This window comes from Seriola aureovittata, chromosome 20 (genome assembly GCF_021018895.1).
Source record: "Seriola aureovittata isolate HTS-2021-v1 ecotype China chromosome 20, ASM2101889v1, whole genome shotgun sequence".
Taxonomy (NCBI): domain Eukaryota; kingdom Metazoa; phylum Chordata; class Actinopteri; order Carangiformes; family Carangidae; genus Seriola; species Seriola aureovittata.
This window is the reverse complement of record NC_079383.1, coordinates 1,582,277-1,603,592: the sequence shown is the minus strand read 5'-3', so window position 1 is coordinate 1,603,592 and position 21,316 is coordinate 1,582,277. Positions and strand designations below refer to the sequence as shown.

General features: G+C 42.4%; 1 protein-coding gene across 1 annotated transcript in view; it reads right to left on the bottom strand.

The window, feature by feature from the left end:
- reck (reversion-inducing-cysteine-rich protein with kazal motifs) overlaps positions 1-21,316 on the bottom strand; it is a 67,248-nt gene that overhangs the window by 2,996 nt on the left and 42,936 nt on the right. Inside the window, exons 13-20 of the mRNA XM_056364733.1 lie at positions 20,280-20,423; positions 19,985-20,173; positions 14,865-14,987; positions 14,017-14,188; positions 11,509-11,698; positions 10,348-10,558; positions 10,173-10,246; positions 2,574-2,729 (exon numbers count right to left, since the gene is read on the bottom strand). Of these exons, the coding sequence (XP_056220708.1) occupies positions 2,574-2,729; positions 10,173-10,246; positions 10,348-10,558; positions 11,509-11,698; positions 14,017-14,188; positions 14,865-14,987; positions 19,985-20,173; positions 20,280-20,423 (1,259 nt within the window). The remainder of the gene's footprint in view (positions 1-2,573; positions 2,730-10,172; positions 10,247-10,347; positions 10,559-11,508; positions 11,699-14,016; positions 14,189-14,864; positions 14,988-19,984; positions 20,174-20,279; positions 20,424-21,316) is intronic.

The window sequence follows — 21,316 nt, the reverse complement described above, 5'->3', positions numbered from 1 at the left end:
TCCTGAAACCACGATGACTGTTCATCGGCTTTACTTTTCATACGCTGCAGCAGTTCGTGTTGGAGATAGAAGCTTTTGTGATTTAAACAGTGTTAGGTGAGAAACTCCTCTCAAGGCTGGAGCTTCATTTATTTCATGGAAAAGTATTTACATCACTTTGGTTTAGTCCGAGGTGATGTAAATACTTTTCCCATCGTCCTGCCTGGCTGGAGATTACTGAGCCGCCCACAGCCCTGACGTTACTGACACGTCAGTGGGAGATCCATTTCATTTATATATGTAAGTTTATTAAAACAATATACATTAAATTGTATGTGTTTATATATGTTTTTCTTATTTATTTCTCATTAATTTTAAACATGTCTTAAAGTGGTCTCAGACTTTTAGATCCTGCTGTTTACAATAGCAACATACACTGACAGGCTTCGGTACATATATTTATGTATCATCGGTCTACAGTATAAGCATCAAACATACAAACATACAAACATATATTTTGGGGTAAACATACATGTCAATACATGAAACTGTTCCAATTTCTAATAGATTTTATATCTCATTTTTACACGTTTTTATTTTATATGTATTTGATTATATGAAAATCCAATAGTCAAAGATGGAGGGGGATATTATTCAGTTTTATATGGTTTAGGATTTTATTAGTATATTAGTTATAGTTAGTTATGGTTTGAGAATGTTTTTTTTGAACATACTGAATCTTCTGCACTTTTCAGTGTAATAAACAAACTACAATAAAACAATGCTAATGAGACAGACGCTTCCTCCCCCTCAGTTCACCACTTTATCCCTGTGAGCATGAATATTTATGTCCAGAAGGAGCCGAGCGGCCAATTAGCAAAACTAAACCCGGCTCTGTTCTGGAGCTGCTCACACCTAGTGTGTTTATAAGGTGAGTGTGTGTGTTAGTAAGGTGTGTGTGTGTGTGTGTTTGTAAGGTGTGTGTGTGTGTGTGTGTTTGTAAGGTGTGTGTGTGTGTGTGTGTGTGTTTGTAAGGTGTGTGTGTGTGTGTGTGTGTGTTTGTAAGGTGTGTGTGTGTGTGTGTTTGTAAGGTGTGTGTGTGTGTGAAAAGAGAAACAAAATGAAGTTTTTCTGTGACCAAAGACAATTATTAAAATGAATGAATATTTCTGACAGTGATCTATTGATGGGTTCATCAGAGACATGAGGAGGCTGCAGGTCTCCGCTCTCACTGCACAAACATTTTAATGTTGTATAAACACGATGTGAATAAAGTGGAGGTGACAGCTGCAGTCGGTCCTCGCTGTGAATACACTTCCCTGACTTTACTAACAAATGTTTCCATTTCAGTCCTGATTTTTCCTGAGCCATGATTCTACATTTGGAAACTATGGGACATTTCATGTGTTTTTTTGTATTGAAGTGAAAACAACAGTGTCATGTGACCTGATGTGGAGGGTTTAGACTTAGCAGCATGTAGCACCTTAAAGCTGGGGAAGGCAGAGATCACACACACACACACACACACACCCAACACAAGCAACACAGCAGTGCTAGGTTAGCAGTAAGCTAAACTATTAGCTACATTAACAACACAGCTGCATTAACTACGGTTAGCAGAAAGCTAACTATTAGCTACATTAACAACACAGCTGCATTAACTACGGTTAGCAGAAAGCTAACTATTAGCTACATTAACAACACAGCCGCGTTAGCTACGGTTAGCAGAAAGCTAACTATTAGCTACATTAACAACACAGCTGCAATAGGTACGATTAGCAGAAAGCTAACTATTAGCTACATTAACAACACAGCCGCATTAGCTACAGTTAGCAGAAAGTTAGCTATTAGCTACATTAACAACACTGCCACGTTAGCTATGGTTAGCAGAAGGCTTAACTATTAGCTACATTAACAACACAGCTGCAATAGGTACGATTAGCAGAAAGCTAACTATTAGCTACATTAACAACACAGCCGCATTAGCTACAGTTAGCAGAAAGCTAGCTATTAGCTACATTAACAACACAGCCGCATTAGCTATGGTTAGCAGAAAGCTAACTATTAGCTACATTAACAACACAGCTGCGTTAGCCATGGTTAGCAGAAGGCTAAACTGCTACATTAACAACACAGCCACTGATCACCTGTTACCTGTCCAGGAGAAGAACAACAGGTTCCCTCCGTCATATTGACACGTCCTTCTGTGTTTATAGAGCAGCCAATAGGAATGCGCTCTCTCTGCAGACGTTTAGTTTCTTTCTCAGAACTCTTCAATTCCAATTTGATTAAAGGAGATGATGGATGCTCATTGATGCCTACCTCAGCTTTACATGATAACACTTGTGTTATACTGTATTTTATTTCATTAACAAAATAAAAAATTTCAATAAAGCACGGTAATGCTACACACTGTAGTTTTTACCAAGCATTGCTCAAACAAGAGGAAACTTTGCTTTTGTTGAGGACTACTTTCAGCAGCGGATTAATACACATGTAGTGCTGTAGTTTTCCAGGCAGCAGAATGGTGCATGTGGGATTGAGTCACAATGGGTGTGTGTTCATGGTAACGATGATAAATGTGTGTGTGTTACCTGCAGTGGTGTCGGCTGCTGGTCCACCGGAGCGATGAGGACCACCAGCTCATGGTCGATGCTCAGGTATCCAAAGACGTCACACTGCGGCACGGAGACGTGAAGCCGCAGGATCTGCAGGACGTCGTGGACCGTCACCGGCTGGTTTTTATTCAGCTGGACACAAAGGTTAAAGGTCAAACACACAATGTTAAATGCATGTTGTTGTGTTGCTGTCTGACTCAGTTGCACGTTGGCTGCATTTCATCTGGGAGAAAACTGTTTTCAGAATGTGGGACAGAGCTTCAGAAAAAACAGCTTTTTAAAGATTGGATTGATTATTGTTGATTATGAGGTATTGATCTGACCTAAAGACAAAAACAAGGAACACAACTGAGTGTTTGAATAGCAATGATATATATAAGTTGTTATATTCTACAAATACAGTGTTAATTCTATGAGAAAAAAGAATGTAATTTAATGAAATTCTGACTTTTCATAACAAACTTAATATTTTCACTTTAAAAATGTCCAAGAAGAATGTCATAATATTTTGAGAATAAAAGGTTAAAATGTTGAATATTAAGCTGTGATATCATATCGAGATTTTTATGATTCACATCTGGACTTTTTGTTAAAAAATGTAATTTGTATCCTCAAAATACTGCAACTTTTCTTACATTATTATAATCTCTATATTACTGCATCCTGCAGAGCCATTCATGTAGCTACATAATTATTTGTAGCGTTTCGAGAATTTTCTTTCCCAAAAACGACAATAAAAAAAGAAAACAGTTCAAATTAGTGTCACAAACAGGAACATAAATGGGATTTAAACCCAGTTAGTTAGTTTAGTATAGCTGTTAATGTAAATCTGCTGCTTCTGTTTCTAATTTCTAGCAGATATAAACAGTTTCCTGTGATTCATTAATCATTCATGAGAAGAATGAAATAATTAACAGCAGACTGAGCTGAGAGGAGCGTCCATGTAAGAATGAAAAAGTGAGTGTGGCTTAAATATTTAAATGAAGCATTTAGCTCCTCAGACTCTCTCTGGGTTTTGATGATTACTTTGATTTGTGGAGGCTGAAACCTCAACGAGCAGAAAACAGAAACCTCCACAGCTTCTGAGTCTCTGACAGGTAAAAACTAAATGTAGAGGAATGCAAATTAAAACACAGACATAAAGCAACTGCAGTGACACACGGAGAGCTAATGTAGCACAGATACAGTGTGATGAAATATATATTAATCAATAGATGGAGATATCATTCCAAGAAACACAGCAGCACAGACTCTGCTCTCGTTCCTGTGCTGCTGTGTTCGTCTGTTTCCATCTTTACTGCAGAAAGTTTATTTCTTTCATTTGAGCAGGTGCCAACGGTTCAGGAAGAATCTAACATTTCTCTGTGTTTTATGTAAATATTGTAATTCCAGTTTGTGCCCATTGCAACCAATAAAAAAAACAAACTCAATCTTTTCCTGTGAGTTTTTTTTTCTTCTTCAAACACATTTAAGAGGCAGTTCATGTAAACGCAGGGTTACAGCTCTGAGGTCGCTGAGCTCACGTCTTCAGTATTTCTCTTGGGAATTTGAGGCTTTTAGGAACCTGGGGTCAGTGACCCTCAAACATTTATTCTATTTTGTCCTGCTTTTAATTTTTTCAGCTTTTCAGTTTAAAAAAGTAAAGTTTAGGATGAAGTGTTTCTTCAGAGGGTGAAAAAAACATCCAGTTTCTTTGGTCGAATAAATATTTGAAAAACACACTGGACTGTTTGAAAACTGCATCATCACAAAGCTGAAAACACTGTGTGTGTGTGTGTGTGTGTGTGTGTGTGTCATTTTAAAAGTGGACTGGAACTACTCAGACCAGCGTTCCACCACCTTCTATTAATAAGTAAATAAATCAGAGTGTCTAAACAGAGAGCGACACACACACACACACACACACACACACACACACACACACACACACGGTTGCAGAATAAGAAGTTGTACGTTATAAATCCATGAGGTTATGAAGATCAGATCTACATGTGATTAAAAAACAGCAGAAGAGCAGAAACACTTGTGAACAGCCAGGCTGCTGCTCATGTGACAGTGTCAGACTGGCACAAAAAAATCTTAGCATCCCCCACCTGCCAAATCATACCTTAAGTCCGACTGATATCTGACCCATTTACAGTGAAGAGTTACAGAGCTGATGTTTCTCAAAAACAACATTTCTAAAATTATAAAAAAACATTTTGCCAATAACATTTGACTTAATTGATAAATAACATAATTTAGGTTAGTTATCAGATAGTACTCTATGAAAACTACTATTACTAGCCTGTATTGATACAGTGACTTCCTGTTTACATAACTGATTGATTCTCTATTGAACAGATGTTTCCTTGCAAGCTAAAGTTACACATTACTAAAGTCTTCATTAGCTGAGACTGCTGCTGATTTATCAAATCAATAATTAGCAGTTACTGAGAACATGGGATGGGTTTATGTTCATACTTAGAAAAGGACTTATCAATTATTTGGTGAAACATAATCCTGGCGCCTACATCACCCACAATGCAACCTGACCACGGACAGTTCAGGTGGAGATTTGGGGAGAGGGCTACAGAAGCTGCACCCCCAAACTGTTTTTATTTTAGACGTCGCAGACAGAAAAATAAATCCAGCCCACACTTCGACCACGGCCCCAAACTGGCCCATATACATCTTGATTGTCAGATGCAACCTCCGCATCTGGACCAATTCTGGGGCACACGCAGAAAATCTTACAGCTGTCAGTCAGTGCTGGAGGATAACAGCTGGAATCTGCCCAGATGTGGAAGTATATGGGCCAGACTCGGGCCGAGGAGCCAGAAGTTTAGTTTTGCTCTCTGGGTCGTGGTCTTCAGCCTGAGTCAGCGCTGAGTCAGTGACATCGCTTTAAACAAATGGCTCCAGCATCTATAGAGATTCACTGTAGATGAATGAATGAAGACACGTGAATGGATGAAGCGCTGTCCTGAAGCCGCCTGTTGTTGCTGTTCTCAGCTCGGCTTCGGTCTCTCTCGCGTGTTTCAGCAGCTGCAGATTAAATCAGCTGTGCTTGTGTTTGGTATTTAAAGGCTTAATGCTGAGTCTTAGTGCGATGCGCTTGTGCTGGGGATTACAGCCAAGTTGACAAACAGCCAGCGGGGCTTTTGTTGTATAATTAAGCGGATCGGAACGAGGTGCCAGCGGGACTTATTAGCTGCTAACATGTCAGTGTTAAGGCATCAGCAGCCTGGGCACATGTTCAGGGAGGCTCGGGGGAGGCATGGGGAGGACTCTGGTTAAAAGTGGAGGGAGTAACCACTTCTGAATGAATAATGTCTTGAGATAAAACCCATGGCACTACAGTACACGCACATTTAGATTGGGTTTGAATGCACTGTGCAGCATTTTACTGGTCTGGCCACTTCTATTCTTTTTAAACTTGTTATTCTTTGGACTTGTATGTCCATGTCTCTTGTGTGTCCCCTGTGCACATATTGCATATTACAATAGAATTGGGACAAAGTGCACAACCAATTAATTATTCATTCATTAATTTAAATTTTAAATTCTGTTTCTATTCTTATTTTATTTCTTATTACATTTTCCCCTCGTGCAGCTGTGTCAAATGTAAACTTCCTCTACTCAATAAAGTTTCATCTTATCTTGGTTTTTAAATCTCAGCTAAAGACACATTTTTATTCACAGGTCTTTTTAGCTCACTAACCTTGTCCCTCATTCTATATTTGCTCCTTGTTTTCTTGTCTTTACTCTATTAGTCTGTTTATTATGTTTCTGTATGTTGTACAGTGGGTACGGAAAGTATTCAGACCCCTTTAAATTTTTCACTCTTTGTTTCATTGCAGCCATTTGCTAAAATCAAAAAAGTTCATTTTATTTCTCATTAATGTCACTCAGCACCCCATCTTGACAGAAAAAAACAGAAATGTAGAAAATTTTGCAAATTTATTAAAAAAGAAAAACTGAAATATCACATGGTCATAAGTATTCAGACCCTTTGCTGTGACACTCATATTTAACTCACATGCTGTCCATTTCTTCTGATCCTCCTTGAGATGGTTCTACTCCTTCATTGGAGTCCAGCTGTGTTTAATTAAACTGATTGGACTTGATTAGGAAAGGCACACACCTGTCTATATAAGACCTTACAGCTCACAGTGCATGTCAGAGCAAATGAGAATCATGAGGTCGAAGGAACTGCCCAAGAAGCTCAGAGACAGAATCGTGTCAAGGCACAGATCTGGCCAAGGTTACAAAAGAATTTCTGCAGCACTCAAGGTTCCTAAGAGCCGATGGCCTCCATAATCCTTAAATGGAAGAAGTTTGGGACGACCAGAACTCTTCCTAGACCTGGCCGTCCAGCCAAACTGAGCAATCGTGGGAGAAGAGCCTTGGTGAGAGAGGTAAAGAAGAACCCAAAGATCACTGTGGCTGAGCTCCAGAGATGCAGTAGGGAGATGGGAGAAAGTTCCACAAAGTCAACTATCACTGCAGCCCTGCACCAGTCCAGTCCACCAGAAAACCTCTTCCAGAGTGCTCAGGACCTCAGACTGGGCCGAAGGTTCACCTTCCAACAAGACAATGACCCTAAGCACACAGCTAAAATAACAAAGGAGTGGCTTCGGAACAACTCTGTGACCATTCTTGACTGGCCCAGCCAGAGCCCTGACCTAAACCCAACTGAGCATCTCTGGAGAGACCTGAAAATGGCTGCCCACCAACGTTCACCATCAGACCTGACAGAACTGGAGAGGATCTGCAAGGAAGACTGGCAGAGGATCCCAAATCCAGGTGTGAGAAACTTGTTGCATCATTCCCAAGAAGACTCATGGCTGTACTAGCTCAAAGGTGCTTCTACTCAATACTGAGCAAAGGGTCTGAATACTTATGACCATGTGATATTTCACTTTTTCTTTTTTAATAAATTTGCAAAAATTTCTACATTAGTTTTTTCTGTCAAGATGGGGTGCTGAGTGACATTAATGAGAAATAAAATGAACTTTTTTGATTTTAGCAAATGGCTGCAATGAAACGACTGAAAAATTTAAAAGGGGTCTGAATACTTTCTGTACCCACTGTATATACAGTGTGTTCCTTGTGTTTTGATATATTTCCTTACTTAAATTTATATATTCTAATGTCCTTTGTGCAGCATTTTAGTCATCCTCACCTGTGTTTAATGGGAAAGGAAGGAAGAAATGAGAAAGTACTTTTCTCTAATCTTTGCTTTAAGTTTTCAGATGTGTCAGTGAGCTTCTTTGTGATAAAAACACTGAGAGGATTCTACAAACCTTTCATATGTTTTTGCTGTCAGTGGTCAGATAAATGTTGTGGAGTAAAACAATCACCCTGAAATGGAGGGGAGAAGTTTAAAGTAATAGAAAATGGAAATACTTTGAAACTTCACCTAAATACAGTAAATGTTCTTAGTTACTTTCTACCACTGGACAAAAATAATAACATTTCATTATCAAGGTTAAGTCACTGTCAAAGTAATGGCTCCTCTCATTTATAGTTTGTAGTTAAAGTCTTTATCTGTAGTGAGACATCACCTTGACTTTTAGAATCTCAGCAGCTGCTGAAGACTTAATAGTTTGCACTTGCTCCTTTCACCCGCAGATGAAACAGGAAATACCTGCTATACAAAGCCTTAGGCTGCAAGGTTAAAAAAGACTAACAGCATTTTATTGGCACCATTGGCTTCCTTCATTTTTTTTCTCCTGGTTTTCATTATGGTGTGAGGACTTGACCCGGACCCCCACAGTCCAGAGTCCGGATCCAGGTGCTGCGTTCCCTCCCTCACAGGAGGATTGTTCTGGGTGTTCACTGACTGTTTATCCTCTTCAGAGGAAACAGAAACAACAGTGGTACACAGTAGTTTACTTCAGTGTTCTGCTCAGTAGCTGTACTGAGAAACTCTTTGGATTCACAGCTCCCCCAAGTGGCCAAGACGTGTAATTACACCGAGCACTGATGCTAGTTTGACTAAAATCTCTTTTCATGTTGCTGTAATTACCAAACTCTTCTAAAATGAATCTCTTTAATAATAAACCTGATTTTAGTTCTAAAATTATTTTACTGTTGAGCACGACTGAAACTATATCTAAGAATTATGCCTCCTAAAATACTGGATCAGCTATCAGAGAGTATGCAAGTCTATTCACTGATACAATACCACATCATTTATTAATAAACTTTATATTTTCACACCTGGATAAATTGGCAGAGATCAATTCTTCTTCACTGCTCTAAAACAGTGGCTCCTGTGTAGGCTACTGATTTAAAGCAGCGGAGAAGAAGTGATTTGCACTGGTGTCACGTTAGCCGTTAGCAAAACAGCAGCAATTTGGCAAAATGTTACACTGGAGAGTCCCATCATTAAAAACACGACATGTACAGTATGTAAGGCTTTAATTTGGAGGGAGAGAGAGACAGAGAGAGAGAGAGAGAGAGAGAGAGAGAGTGAGAGAGAGTTAGAGAGATAGAGAGAGAGAGAGACAGAGAGACAGAGAGAGAGAGTGAGAGAGAGTTAGAGAGAGAGAGAGAGAGTTAGAGAGAGAGAGAGAGAGAGAGAGAGAGTGAGAGAGAGTTAGAGAGAGAGAGAGAGACAGAGAGAGAGAGTGAGAGAGACAGAGAGAGAGACAGAGAGAGTTAGAGAGAGACAGAGAGAGTTAGAGAGAGAGAGTGAGAGAGAGTTAGAGAGAGAGAGAGAGAGAGACAGAGAGAGTTAGAGAGAGAGAGAGAGACAGAGAGAGAGATAGAGAGATAGAGTGAGAGAGATAGAGTTAGAGAGAGAGAGAGAGAGTTAGAGAGAGAGATAGAGATAGAGAGAGAGTTAGAGAGAGAGAGAGATAGAGAGTTAGAGAGAGAGAGAGATAGAGAGTTAGAGAGAGAGAGAGAGAGATAGAGTGAGAGAGAGAGATAGAGAGAGAGTTAGAGAGAGAGAGAGAGAGGTTTCTTCACGCCTCCCCCTGCTGATTTTGACTGAATATTGTAAATGCTCTTTATTAAATAATTAAGTTATTATTTGTGATGTTTGTATTTTATTTGATATAGCCATCAAATATATTTCTTCTACTGTTATCATTCAGGTGATGTCGTTCAACCCTTGCTCCACTTAAGGGGGTTTGTGGCAGCAGCATTGAAAGGCAGTAAAAAGATTTTTACTCCGATATGCCCAAACTAAATAAAAGCATTTTAATTATATCCTTGGCTCTGTGCGACTCTACATCTTTTTGTGTCGTTATTTCACCTGGAGACTCACTACGACATAAATGAGAACACCTGCTATTTTTCTTTGCAGTTTACATTTGTCATCGCAGAATGTGCCGATATGAAGAGCCGTGGCCTTTTCCCCTTGAGGAACCCCAAGCATTTTGCCACTCCTGACGGTGCACCCCCACTCAGTATTGGCCCATACTCAATTTCAGGTATTTGGGAGGATAATTGGTGTCGAAACCTCTCTACTTAAAACCCTCCAACACCGCTGAGAGACTACAGTTCTCCTGATGTTCCCTGAGATCGCGACATGGACGACTGATGAATAAGTCGCAGCTGGACGGTCGCATGAATCCCTACCTTGGAGAAAGTGTTCATCTGCTCTTTGTTCCAGAGGATCTGCAGCATGCTGGCACAGATCGGACAGCATGCTCCTAGAAAGAGGTCAGAGGTCAAGGGTTATCACAATACTATCTGAGGACAGTTCATCCAGTGCACCTATAACCTTTCTACCTGAGGAGTTTGGTCCACTCACCTGGAGGTGTGACAGGGTGGCAGCCTGGAGTGGACAGAGGTGGACAGGGAATCAAGCTGCAGGCGGAGTCGGGGGCCACGTCAGACACGGCCCCCACAGCGTGGCAGGGGCCCTCGTAGTCCACAGCCACTCGGTCAGAGAAGGCATCACACACTGTGTTGTAGGTCTCACCGTTGTGGCCGCAAACCTGCTGCTGCTTCCTGCAGGCGTCCTGAGAACAGAGCACGACAAGCTAATGTATATATATTATACCCAGGTTTCTGAAGCTCAGAGTGAGCTGCTTCACCGTCGCCATCTTGGCAGTGCCCGACTCCGCCCCCTAACTCCCAGCTGATCTAAAAATGGAGGGGCATGTGTGGAGCTGAGACTTTGGTGCATGCCGGTTTCTGAAAAGTTTACGCTCACACATCTGTCAGTCAAAGAGGCCACGCCCTCAATACTCCATAACTTTAGTCCTTAATAAAATGTGAACAGGTGAGTTAAATAAACAGGTGAGTTATATAAACAGGTGTCATGAAGGAGGAAATTAGCTCTAAAGACCAAAACAGTTTTTGTACCAGGCTGTGAACATGTTTATTTCTGCTGTAAAGTTGCACATTTTAACATGGGAGTCTATGGGGACTGACTCACTGTTGGAGCCAGACTCTAGTGGTCGTTAGAGGAACTGCAGCTCCTGGTTCTTCATGTTTCTGCCCTGTATGTTGCTGCTTGGTTTGACCCATACTAGGGAATAAAAGCCTCAATACCTCAGTCTCTGTTGCTTCCGGTCTCTTTTTAACTTTGTCAAGAAATAACTAAACAGGGTTGAAACTTTGCCTCTTCAGTCAAATTAATGTTTGGTGGCTAAAATCCACTGTCGCTGTAAAGACACGTTGCTTTGCACCAACCAGACCAAAAGCCCCACTGAGAACACAACCACCATTCCTGGGCTCAGCAGAATCCATCTTCTGGTCTGACTTACAGCTTTCCTTTTAGTGGCAGCGTCATGTTTAAAGCTCTGCTGTGGCCTCCACTCTGAAGCTGACGGCTAACTGAGAGGAGTGCTTCACTTCCATGGAGGACTGCAGTTCACTGAGTGCTTTCTAGCTTTGACAACAGTGAGGGCTGCACGTCACAGGGCTGTGAGGTCGGTACCATGGTTACATACAATAAATCAATTACCTGGCAGTGGCCCATGTACGCCAGAGTTTTCCCAGCCTGCTGCAGGTGGCACAGACTGGCGTGCACCAGGCCGTCAGTATCACAGACCGGCTCCACGCTGTTCTTATCACACGCCGCCGGCCGGCCGACGCACTCGTACTGTGGACAGTCGGACGAGTCGCTCAGACACACACGGTACTTTGGGAGGCACCTGGAGACACACACACACACAACATGTCTTCATCTATACGGCTGTGTTTCCACACGTTCAGACTACATGTAGTGTGTGTGTGTGTGTGTGTGTGTGTGTGTGTGTGTGTGTGTGTGCTGTCTACACATTAATCACACACAACCACCGACACACAGTGAGGGAGGTAAACATGTCATCACACATTCTGCTGTAAATTCTGGCGAAGAAGCTGAAACATAAAGAGCAAAGCAACAGGAGCAAACACACAGAGAAAACCTGCTGTGTCACCATAGCAACCGCCAAGTCTCCAAGGCTGGGCACCAGTCAGGTGTTCAGCAAACCTGAGTTGGCTCGCTGAGTTTTACTGCATTGTTTACTTTCAAAGGAAAGGAAAAGGGTTTGGAGCGGGTTGTGTGAGAGTGTGTGAGAGTGTGTGAGAGTGTGTGTGTGTGTGTGTGAGAGTGTGTGTGTGTGTGAGAGTGTGTGTGTGTGTGTGTGTGTGTCGAGATACAGTATGTCTCTTATAATGTGTTGAATGTTTTCATCACCAGGAACTCCGAGGCCTCGCCCAGTTTACAGCCTGACAACACACACACACACACCAATTCAGCAGTGTGTTGCTGCTGCTTTGAAACAGTAACTCAACCAGATCTGCTCTGTCCTTCACTCTTATCTACACATTCTTGTTTGTGTGCGGCGTGTCAAACGGTTCTGGTTTAAGGCGGTCTGTTCAGTTCCAGAAGATACTGAACGTGTCCATACGCTTCATCCGAAGTGTGAGGCGTGCTGATGTCAGCTGTGTTCAGGCCGAGGAGTCACTGATTCTAGAGGACCTCAGAGAGTGTTATCTGGTGTGGAGTTACCGATGTTTCCTCTGACCCTCGTCCTTGGATTCTTATTAGCCTTGATGCCAGTGGTGTGATTAGCTTCCCTGGGGCCCGTCCAGTACTATCACACAGTCTCGAAGCCTCTCCAGCTTCATCTGATGTGATCCAGTGTGTAAAGATCTGCCGCTCACACTGTTGCTCACGGAGACGTTGCTTTGATGTTGTCTTGTCTAGGCTAGGCTAGCAGCTACAGACAAATTGCCAGATGGTGAAACGGGCTGTTGGTAATTCGTCTGGATCCTTGAGGTGGTGGATCTGACTCTCTAGACCTGGAACCGGAGCTCCTTCACAAGCCTGAAGCTGCTCTCTGAACCTGAGGGTGTCCACAGTCTCTTCTTCCTCACTGCTCCTCTTCTTCAACTGCAGTCGTAGGTGTGATTTGCAAATGTATTTGTTAATTTGCAAAGCCCTTCATATCTCACTTCCATGGTGGTCTGGTCACATGACACCAGCTCTTGCTTTACTGATTCAATCCTCAACACTTCCTGCAGATCTTTCACATTAAAGGTCTCCTGAACTGTCTCTTTTTTTGTTTGTTTAAAAGACGCACATGCTAACACACATTAGCCACGTGATACAAACACCTGCCAAACATTTCTCACTACTCCACTAATCCACTCAGAAACAGCAGCAACAAAGACAGACACACACAATATGTTTGATGACAGACACTGAGTGTAAATATAACTGTGTTTGTAGAGAAGAAAACTCCACAGGGCACCTTTAATAGACGAGCAGCAGTAAGAGGATTAGAGCCGTTCAGCTGCTGGAAGGTTTTCATATGAGGAGTGTTGAGTTTCAGTGGATTAACAGCAAATCACAAGCGACTGGATTAAACGATACCAGTGTAGAAACTGATGCAGCAGAGTAGTGAATGTGACACGACTGTCGGACATTAAACTGAATTCACAGAGACAATGAGAAACAGCAAAACACAACAGATCAGAAAATACAGAGACGTCGCTAATTATCTCTAAAATGATGATTAATATATTTATAAGAAGGTAAAAATAGTTTAAACTGTGACACTTACATTTTATATTTTTTACACAGTTTTTCGAACTTTAGTTTTTATACTTTCTTTGTTTTTTCTAATCTTGCCCAAGGCAAGTAATGGCCAGGGGCCCCTCCAACCAGCATTCATCACCATTATAAAATAAATAACAATCTAACACCAAAAGCCCCTTTAGGGAGGTTTCCTACCGAGATGTCATTGCAAATCACCCATTGGCTGTTTAAGGAGAGCCGCATTTTGAGACACTGCTGTGGAGTAAAGTTCGTCAGCCCTCGTCTGATCACAAGCTGCGTCTCTGCACGTCACATTTCACTACTTACTGTTTCTGATTCAACGTCCGTGATTACTGAATCTTTCAAAAGATGCAAACTTCAGAATAAAAGCCTGTTTCAGCTTGTTTCTGCAGCTGAGGTAAATTAGAAGAAGAAGTAACCCACCTCTGGTTCCTCTGGCAGGGCGTGTTTGAACACGGGTTACTGAGGTGACACTGGCCGAAGACGAACTGATGGTCCTTGAATCCCATACAGCGAGCCACACAGGCGCTGGGATAGGTCCGTCCGTTAGAGGCGCACACCGGGATGAAGCGGTCCGGACAACTGCAGGGAAGACCTGGGGGAGAGCAGGGGGAGGCAGGGGGAGGACAGGTTTAAAAGCTGATCATGTGATTGCTCATGTTTCTCGACATGCACCTGTTTTTCAGGAATGTTATTAGTCGACTCTGCTCCTCATTAAAATCCCGTTTCAGGTTGATAATCAGCTCGTCCAGGTTCCAGGCTCCTGTCTGACATTTCCAATTTGCTTAGTCTTTAAAACAGATCTGCTGTCGAGCTTAAATCAGTATCTCAGTAATTACTACTCATCTGGTAATTACTGTTTTAATTCAAAGCCTCATTCATTGATCTGCATGTATCTGTTCCACTTCAGCTGCTGATTCGTGAAACACCTCAGTAACGTTCTGGCTCTGTTGTGATGTTATCTGAAGTTACCACTTCTTAGAAAAAACATATTCATTGACTAAATTCTTCTAACATCCACTGAGAATTATTCAAGCAGCAGCAACAAATCAGCAGGGGTCCACTCTGAGAAGCAGGCAGAGGTAAACCAACCTAACGTTATAAAGTGGCTGCTCTCTGTCAGATAGTGAGATTAATGCATCATGGAGCTGGGGGGAGAGCAGACACATACTGGTAGTGTAAAGGCTTAAATTAAAACAATCTGGGTGTGAAATGAGACTGAACGACACCTTCGGGTTTCTAGATCTGAAACGGCCGCTCCCTCTTCAAACCTGTGAAATGACGTCTGTCCTCGTCTGAGTTGCCGAAGCTGAGACATTCTCTGGTGGAGCAGATGGTGTTACCGGCGAAGCAGGAGCAGGTGTGGCAGTCGATCCTGAAGGACGTCCCGTGGTCTGGAGGGGACACACACACACACACACACACACACACACACACAAAGTAACACACAAGTAAATAAATGGTAGATGATCTGGATAAACTGCTGGCATGTTAACAAAAACATATATATATTGTTTTAAAAGGTCAAGAATAAGACAGGCAGGAGAATCTCTCCACACTTTGTTTCAGCTGCTAAAGACACTTCACCCACTGCACTTTCATATATCAGTTGGTTTCTGGTTTGTTTATGTGAATTATCCACTTTGGGTGATAAAGTCTGACGGTTATGTTTCCTGTGAAATGTATTTGCAATGTAGAAAGATTATGATCTTCATTTTAAAACTGCGGTTCACCACATGATTTCCCTCTAAAAAGTTCTTTCTATTAGTAACTGAGCTCGAACTGTTGATGAATTTTTAATTCTAATTCTAAGTGGAAACTTGTATTTTCATCTGGTACGGCTCAGTCCGGTCATATTGACTGATTGGCCTGATTGATCGGGGATCTATATGCATCTATATCAGCGGTGATGGAGTTTGACAGTGTTCAGATACATGTCACACTGAGTGATGGGCTCTGATATTAATATGAATATGATACATCTCGGCTCCTCTGACTTATTGCTTATCATTGGTGTCAGGAATGATAATGAATCTGCTCACTCCTGCACCAGAGCAGTGATTTATTACAACCATTACCTTCCTGATGGTTGTTCTTCTTTTCAATTACATTAAAAATTCATACGTCTTAAACTCGTGGAAAAGCCTCGGGAATATTTGCACCCAGAGAAAGTCGACCTTCCTCCATCCCTCATGTCGCAGCAGAGAGAGTCGCCTTTTTAAAAAACTGGAGGTTTGGTTTGTTTACATGAAGTGAAACAGGACAATCAGTCTGCGTGTGTTTACTCAAGAGCAGAACAAATCAATGCGTCAGGCTGGTGGAATGTAAATACATCGTGCTCTCATACGTGTCCTTTTCTTATTCAAGGCCGCTAAATATTTCTGCTGGTGAAGCACATCCAGCTGAAGTTTGTGGAACTTAAAGGCAGAAACAGAGTGTGAGTTCACAGCAAGCAACAAGCAATTTATGAGCCTTTTTTTCCACCCTGTGTTTCTGCTCTCGGGCTCAAGCAGCTGAAAAATGAAGCCGACACAGAAACAAACAAAAGACAAACTGCAGTTTCTGGCTCAGTGAGGATCCTTCCTCTCATCTCGCTCTCAGCGGGAATGTGAAGAAGTGTTTATTTAGTGTTGAACTGTTGCTTCAAGCTAATCCTCCCGCCTTAAATCAAAGACTATGCACCTGTGGTAAAGTTGTGCTGTCTCGTTAGTACAACCGTATGTGTGTATCAGTGCTGATTCAACCCTCCGCTGCTTCTACTCCATAAGAACAAACTGTGTCTGAGCTGAGCTGCTAGCGTTAGCCTTCATGACGTATTATTAGGCCTGTTGTCTCTCAGCAGTGTGATAAACGGTAGTTTGACAAATTACACTGATCAAAAATATAAATGCAACACTTTTGTTCTTGTTCCCATTTCTCATGAGTTGAAATTAAAGCTCTGAAAGTTTTTCTAACGACACAAACGGCGCCTTTCTCCCAGATTCTCTTATTTAGTGAGATTTGCTCCTTTGCCGAGATCATCCGTCCACCTGACCAGGTGCTGATTACACAGCATGATTAATGCACAGGTGTGACCTCGGCTGGACACGATAAAAAGCCAATTTAAAATGCAAAGTTTTATTTTGAAAGAAGTGTGACTTCTGACAGATGTCAGTATCTGGTTTGACCTCCATCCGCCTCATGTGGTGCGACGCAGCGCCACAGAGTTGATCATGTTGTTGATTGTTGTAGTTGCTGGGTGATGGCAGGAAGTGGAACACGCCGTAGTACACAGAGATCCAGATCATCCCAAACCCGCTCAGCGGGTGACGTGTCTGTTGACGACGCAGGTGAATCAGCTTTTCTGCAGCTTTCAACCGCACCTCACTGTCTGCAGTGATAGGAGTCGTTTTAGTTTTCATCATCTGGTAGTTTGACCAGAGACGGCTGAGAGAGGAGACGCCTCCCTTTCAATCACTTCCTGTGCGTCGGTTCTGGTTTCACTGCTGCAGATGTTTAGAGGGACTTGTACATGAAACCATGAATTAAACATTTAAACTTTGCATAGTAACACTATGACAGTTATTATTATTACCCCTCGACTACCAGGTTGCCCCCAAACACTTTTATGACACGTTCCCACACCTGATGAGTCGAGCAGCGCCTCTTTCAACCAGAAGTGCTTCAGACTGTCTGCTTCCACCTTCCTTGGTGTGTTTTTGTGCAGGATGATGTGGAAATAAAAAGCCACAGAAATCTTCACCACACTCTGAACAGAAACAATAGGACGACGGCCAATCAATGAAATTCAAAAGGGAGGGACAAATGAGGACAAAGCCTTTTCAGACTTTCACTACGTTTTGAGTGCCTCTTCTCACTCGAGTCAACTACTTAAAGTCTTTAATTAATATATGAATTATTTGGTTAAATCAAAAGGCTGAATGGAAGCGGCACTCCAGTGTCTGACCCTGCAAATTAAAATAAAGACTTCTGAACAGAGTCTGGCTCAACACAAGAGAGCAGCGTGTGTTCAAGTCAAACCAACATCTGTCCTCAATCAGAGACCGACAGCTCACGTCTTCCCAGAAGAACAAGCGAAAAACAAGATGAAAACAGAGCAGGGAGATCAATAACCCTCTGTGATGAGGAACCAGCCTTTGTCTTTGGAAACACAGAGATCAATTCAGTGGAACGCTTTGTTTGTCGAGTGTTGACTGATTAGAAATTGTTTCTGAAGTTTCTGACTTTGGCTCCACCCTGTGGTCGCATCAGCAACTACACCGTGTCAGGAAGCAACCAGATGTTTCCTGGTTACACATCACTGAAGTCAGTACGAGCTGCGACGTGTGACAAGTTGAAATGGTGCAACCTGCTTCAGGAAATCTGATGTTTGACGCCTAAATACAATCAGCTAATGTTAGGCTGTAAACCAACTACACCACGGTCACAATGTGGGACAGTGTTTTCATGTTCAATGTGACAACTCTTATCGTCCCCGACAACCTCTGTGTCTCATTTAGACACTCGTTATCAACCGAAACGTAAAAGCTTCAAAACTCAGGACTGGAGTATTTACTGACGTGGAGACAGGAGGTGCAAAAATGCATTTCTGGATAGTTTGTTTGTGGAATTTTAACTGATTATAAATGATTAGTTTTCTGACTTTGAGTTGACCCCAGTGGCCACATCAGAAACAACCAGATGTTCAACCAGATATTTGCAACACATTTAAACATGACTACAGTCAATACTACATAAGTCATAATGGTGCAACCCAAACCAGGACTCTAACGTTCATTCCTACTTCACTTCACTGAATTCCACCGGCTGTTATATCTCAACTTCAAAGGTAAAAGATCTGAGATTAGCTGCAGTGCAGTGTGATCAAAATGCAACTATGATGAGTCTGAAATGAAGAAGAATGTTACAGCGACTGATGAGTTGCTGACGAAAGTGGAAAGTGCCTGAGGGCTCTGGATCCTGCAGACATATTCAGCTCTTAACTCCTGTGTCCGCTGCTGCTGCAGAGATGATTTAAGGGAATAATCCTGAAAGTATTTTGTTGTGATGTTGAAAATGAACGATGACGGGAGAAGTCAGAACAAGCTCGCATGTACAGAGCAGCAGGAAACGTCTGTTGACCTTCAGCTCTCAGTTCATATACGCAGGTGTTGTGTGTGAGCGTTCACGTCATATTGAGTTGTCGAGAATTATGACTCTTCAAATTGTAAAAACCAGAATCTTAGCGAGACCAAAGAGCCTGGAGGCCTAACGTTGCTGTAATTAAACAGTTTTATGTGTCAGTGCATATGTTTGACCTTCACAGAGGTAAAAAAAGGGTAACAGCACAGTTAACCTGACGGCTCCTTCTGTGTTTTACTCATCGTCTATAAGCCACTAAATGGTCCGGATCCTAAACGAATTTCAGAAATGTTTTTCTCTACTCTGCACCGCCTTCATTTAATCTTTTAATCTGACACTTTAATCAGAAATGATCTGTTTTATAATCTGTGTTTTTCTACTCTTTTCTTATCATGCTTTTTAATTCTATTTCCATGCTTGTTTTATTTCTTTTAAGTACACTGAATGATCTCTGTGTGTGATAATGAGCTATACAAATTAATTTAGTTCCCTCAATAAACTGCAGCTCTGTTCCCTGATTTAACCTTGTGCCACCCAATCATGTGCCTCGCACACCCATCACAATATTTATTCAGAGTGGAGAACAGTGAAGCAGCAGCTCCTTCACATTTCACAGCTGCACTGATCTCTAGGAAACATCTGATGAAGTGACCGACGGTGTTTGTTCAGTCTGTTATTAGTGGAATGAGCATGTTTCGTATTTCGAGCTGTTGTTGTTTACAGTCGCATCAGCTGTTGATCGGGTCGTATATTAACAAACTGGTTGGTTTGATCAGGTGTAAATAATCAGCAGCCTCTAATCTCAGTGTAAGTAGTAGAACCAGTTTTAATTTAGTGATGGTTACGTTGAGACTGGTGCAACTGACAGGAAGTGAGCTGTTAGGAACTAACTGTATGAATAAACAAGTCTAACTGACTGTTGGCAGGAGGCGGGGTTTGACAGGGTCTTTCTGCCGCCGCTCTGACCTCGTCTCATTTGATGGAGCTCCACGGCGTGAAGCGAACAGAGCTCCGCTCCTCTATTTTAGATGCTGCAGATAAATTATACTTGTCCAAATTTCATTACGCTCTCCACAGGAAGTGATGAATGTAATGACTTATTTCAAATTATTTCATTACTAATGAGGTGAGAGTCGTCGAGGGACGTGGGCTCACCAGCACCATCACTGCTACCTCAATCAGAGGCGAGCGGCAGACTTAGTTAAAGAAAGAAATTCTTCAGATGTGAACACTATGGACAGAGAGGGACATTAAAGGGTGGGGGTCTTACTCTTCCTCTGTCCTCCGACGACGCAGGGTTTGGTCATGTCCACGCAGGGCATCTCCACGCAGTTCTCCAGACGCCCGCTGGGACCGCAGCTGCACACCTCGTAGCACCCAGCTGGACCGGTGCGGGTCGGCACCTGGATACGAGCGTCCTGCTGCACCAGGAACTCCGAGGCCTCGCCCAGTTTACAGCCTGACAACACACACACACACACACACACACACACACACAATGACTGCCGTGCTACAGTTGTTAGCCACAGTGAAGCTGCTGAGCTGCAGCAGTAGCCGGTAGTTACCTGGGACACAGAGGTACGGCTGACAGTTCAGCTCGTCAAGGCAACCCTTCCTGTTCACCTGACATAGGTGGTTGCTGGGGCAGGGGTTGGGGTTGCATGGATGAATAACCTCCTCAACAATGTTGTTGCCAAGGGAACTGGGGGCTGGGGAGGGGAAGGGAAAACAGTTGGTCAGTTGGTGACAGTGTGAGCATGTGCACTCGCTGCATTAGTTAGCAGAAACATGTACGGTGGCCCTGAGAGCTCAATGCACTGCAGCTTCACAAAACACATGCAAACACAGGCACGTGCTGCAAGTAGCACAGACGACAACAGGAGTGTTTCCAGGGGACATTAATAAGTGATGAACCAGGCTGTTTTGTGACGTTTGAGGCTAAAAACATTGAACGACATGTGCGTCCCGCCCGGTTCAACACTTTTTAGTGTCCCCTGGAAACACTTGTGTTGTGTTGTGAGTATGTGCAGCTCATGTGTCAAACTGATGAAGATGTTTTCTGTATTTGTTTGTGTTCTGTCTGTTTACATGTGTGTTATTAAGATGCAGTGTGTTGACCTCTCAGGGCCACCGTACAAATGACTCTCATGTGACAATTTCCAATGTAACATGTGACAATTGCAACTGATACAAGCGGCCACTAGAAAACTTAACTGTGTAACTGCATTAATCAATATATTTCCATATTACCTTTGAATTAAATTACCACTAATGAGCTCTTTAGCAGAGGTGTGGACTCGAGTCACATGACTTGAGCTGAGAGTCTGACGACTTCAGACTTTTTAAATCAAAACATATTCACAACCAAACTTTGACCTAAAACCAGTGACTTCTCGTCACAGTTCAGTCTTTTGACTTGTATCTGTAGCTGCACTAGCTGCTCTGTGAGGCTACACTTAGATACAGAGGAGCTTTGAGCTAAATGCTAATGTCTTACCAATCAATCAGACAAATTAATATTTGACCTGAAGATGAAGATGAAGTTATTACAGTTCATCCTGAACATGAATGTCTGAATCTAATTTCATGGCTGATTCCACCA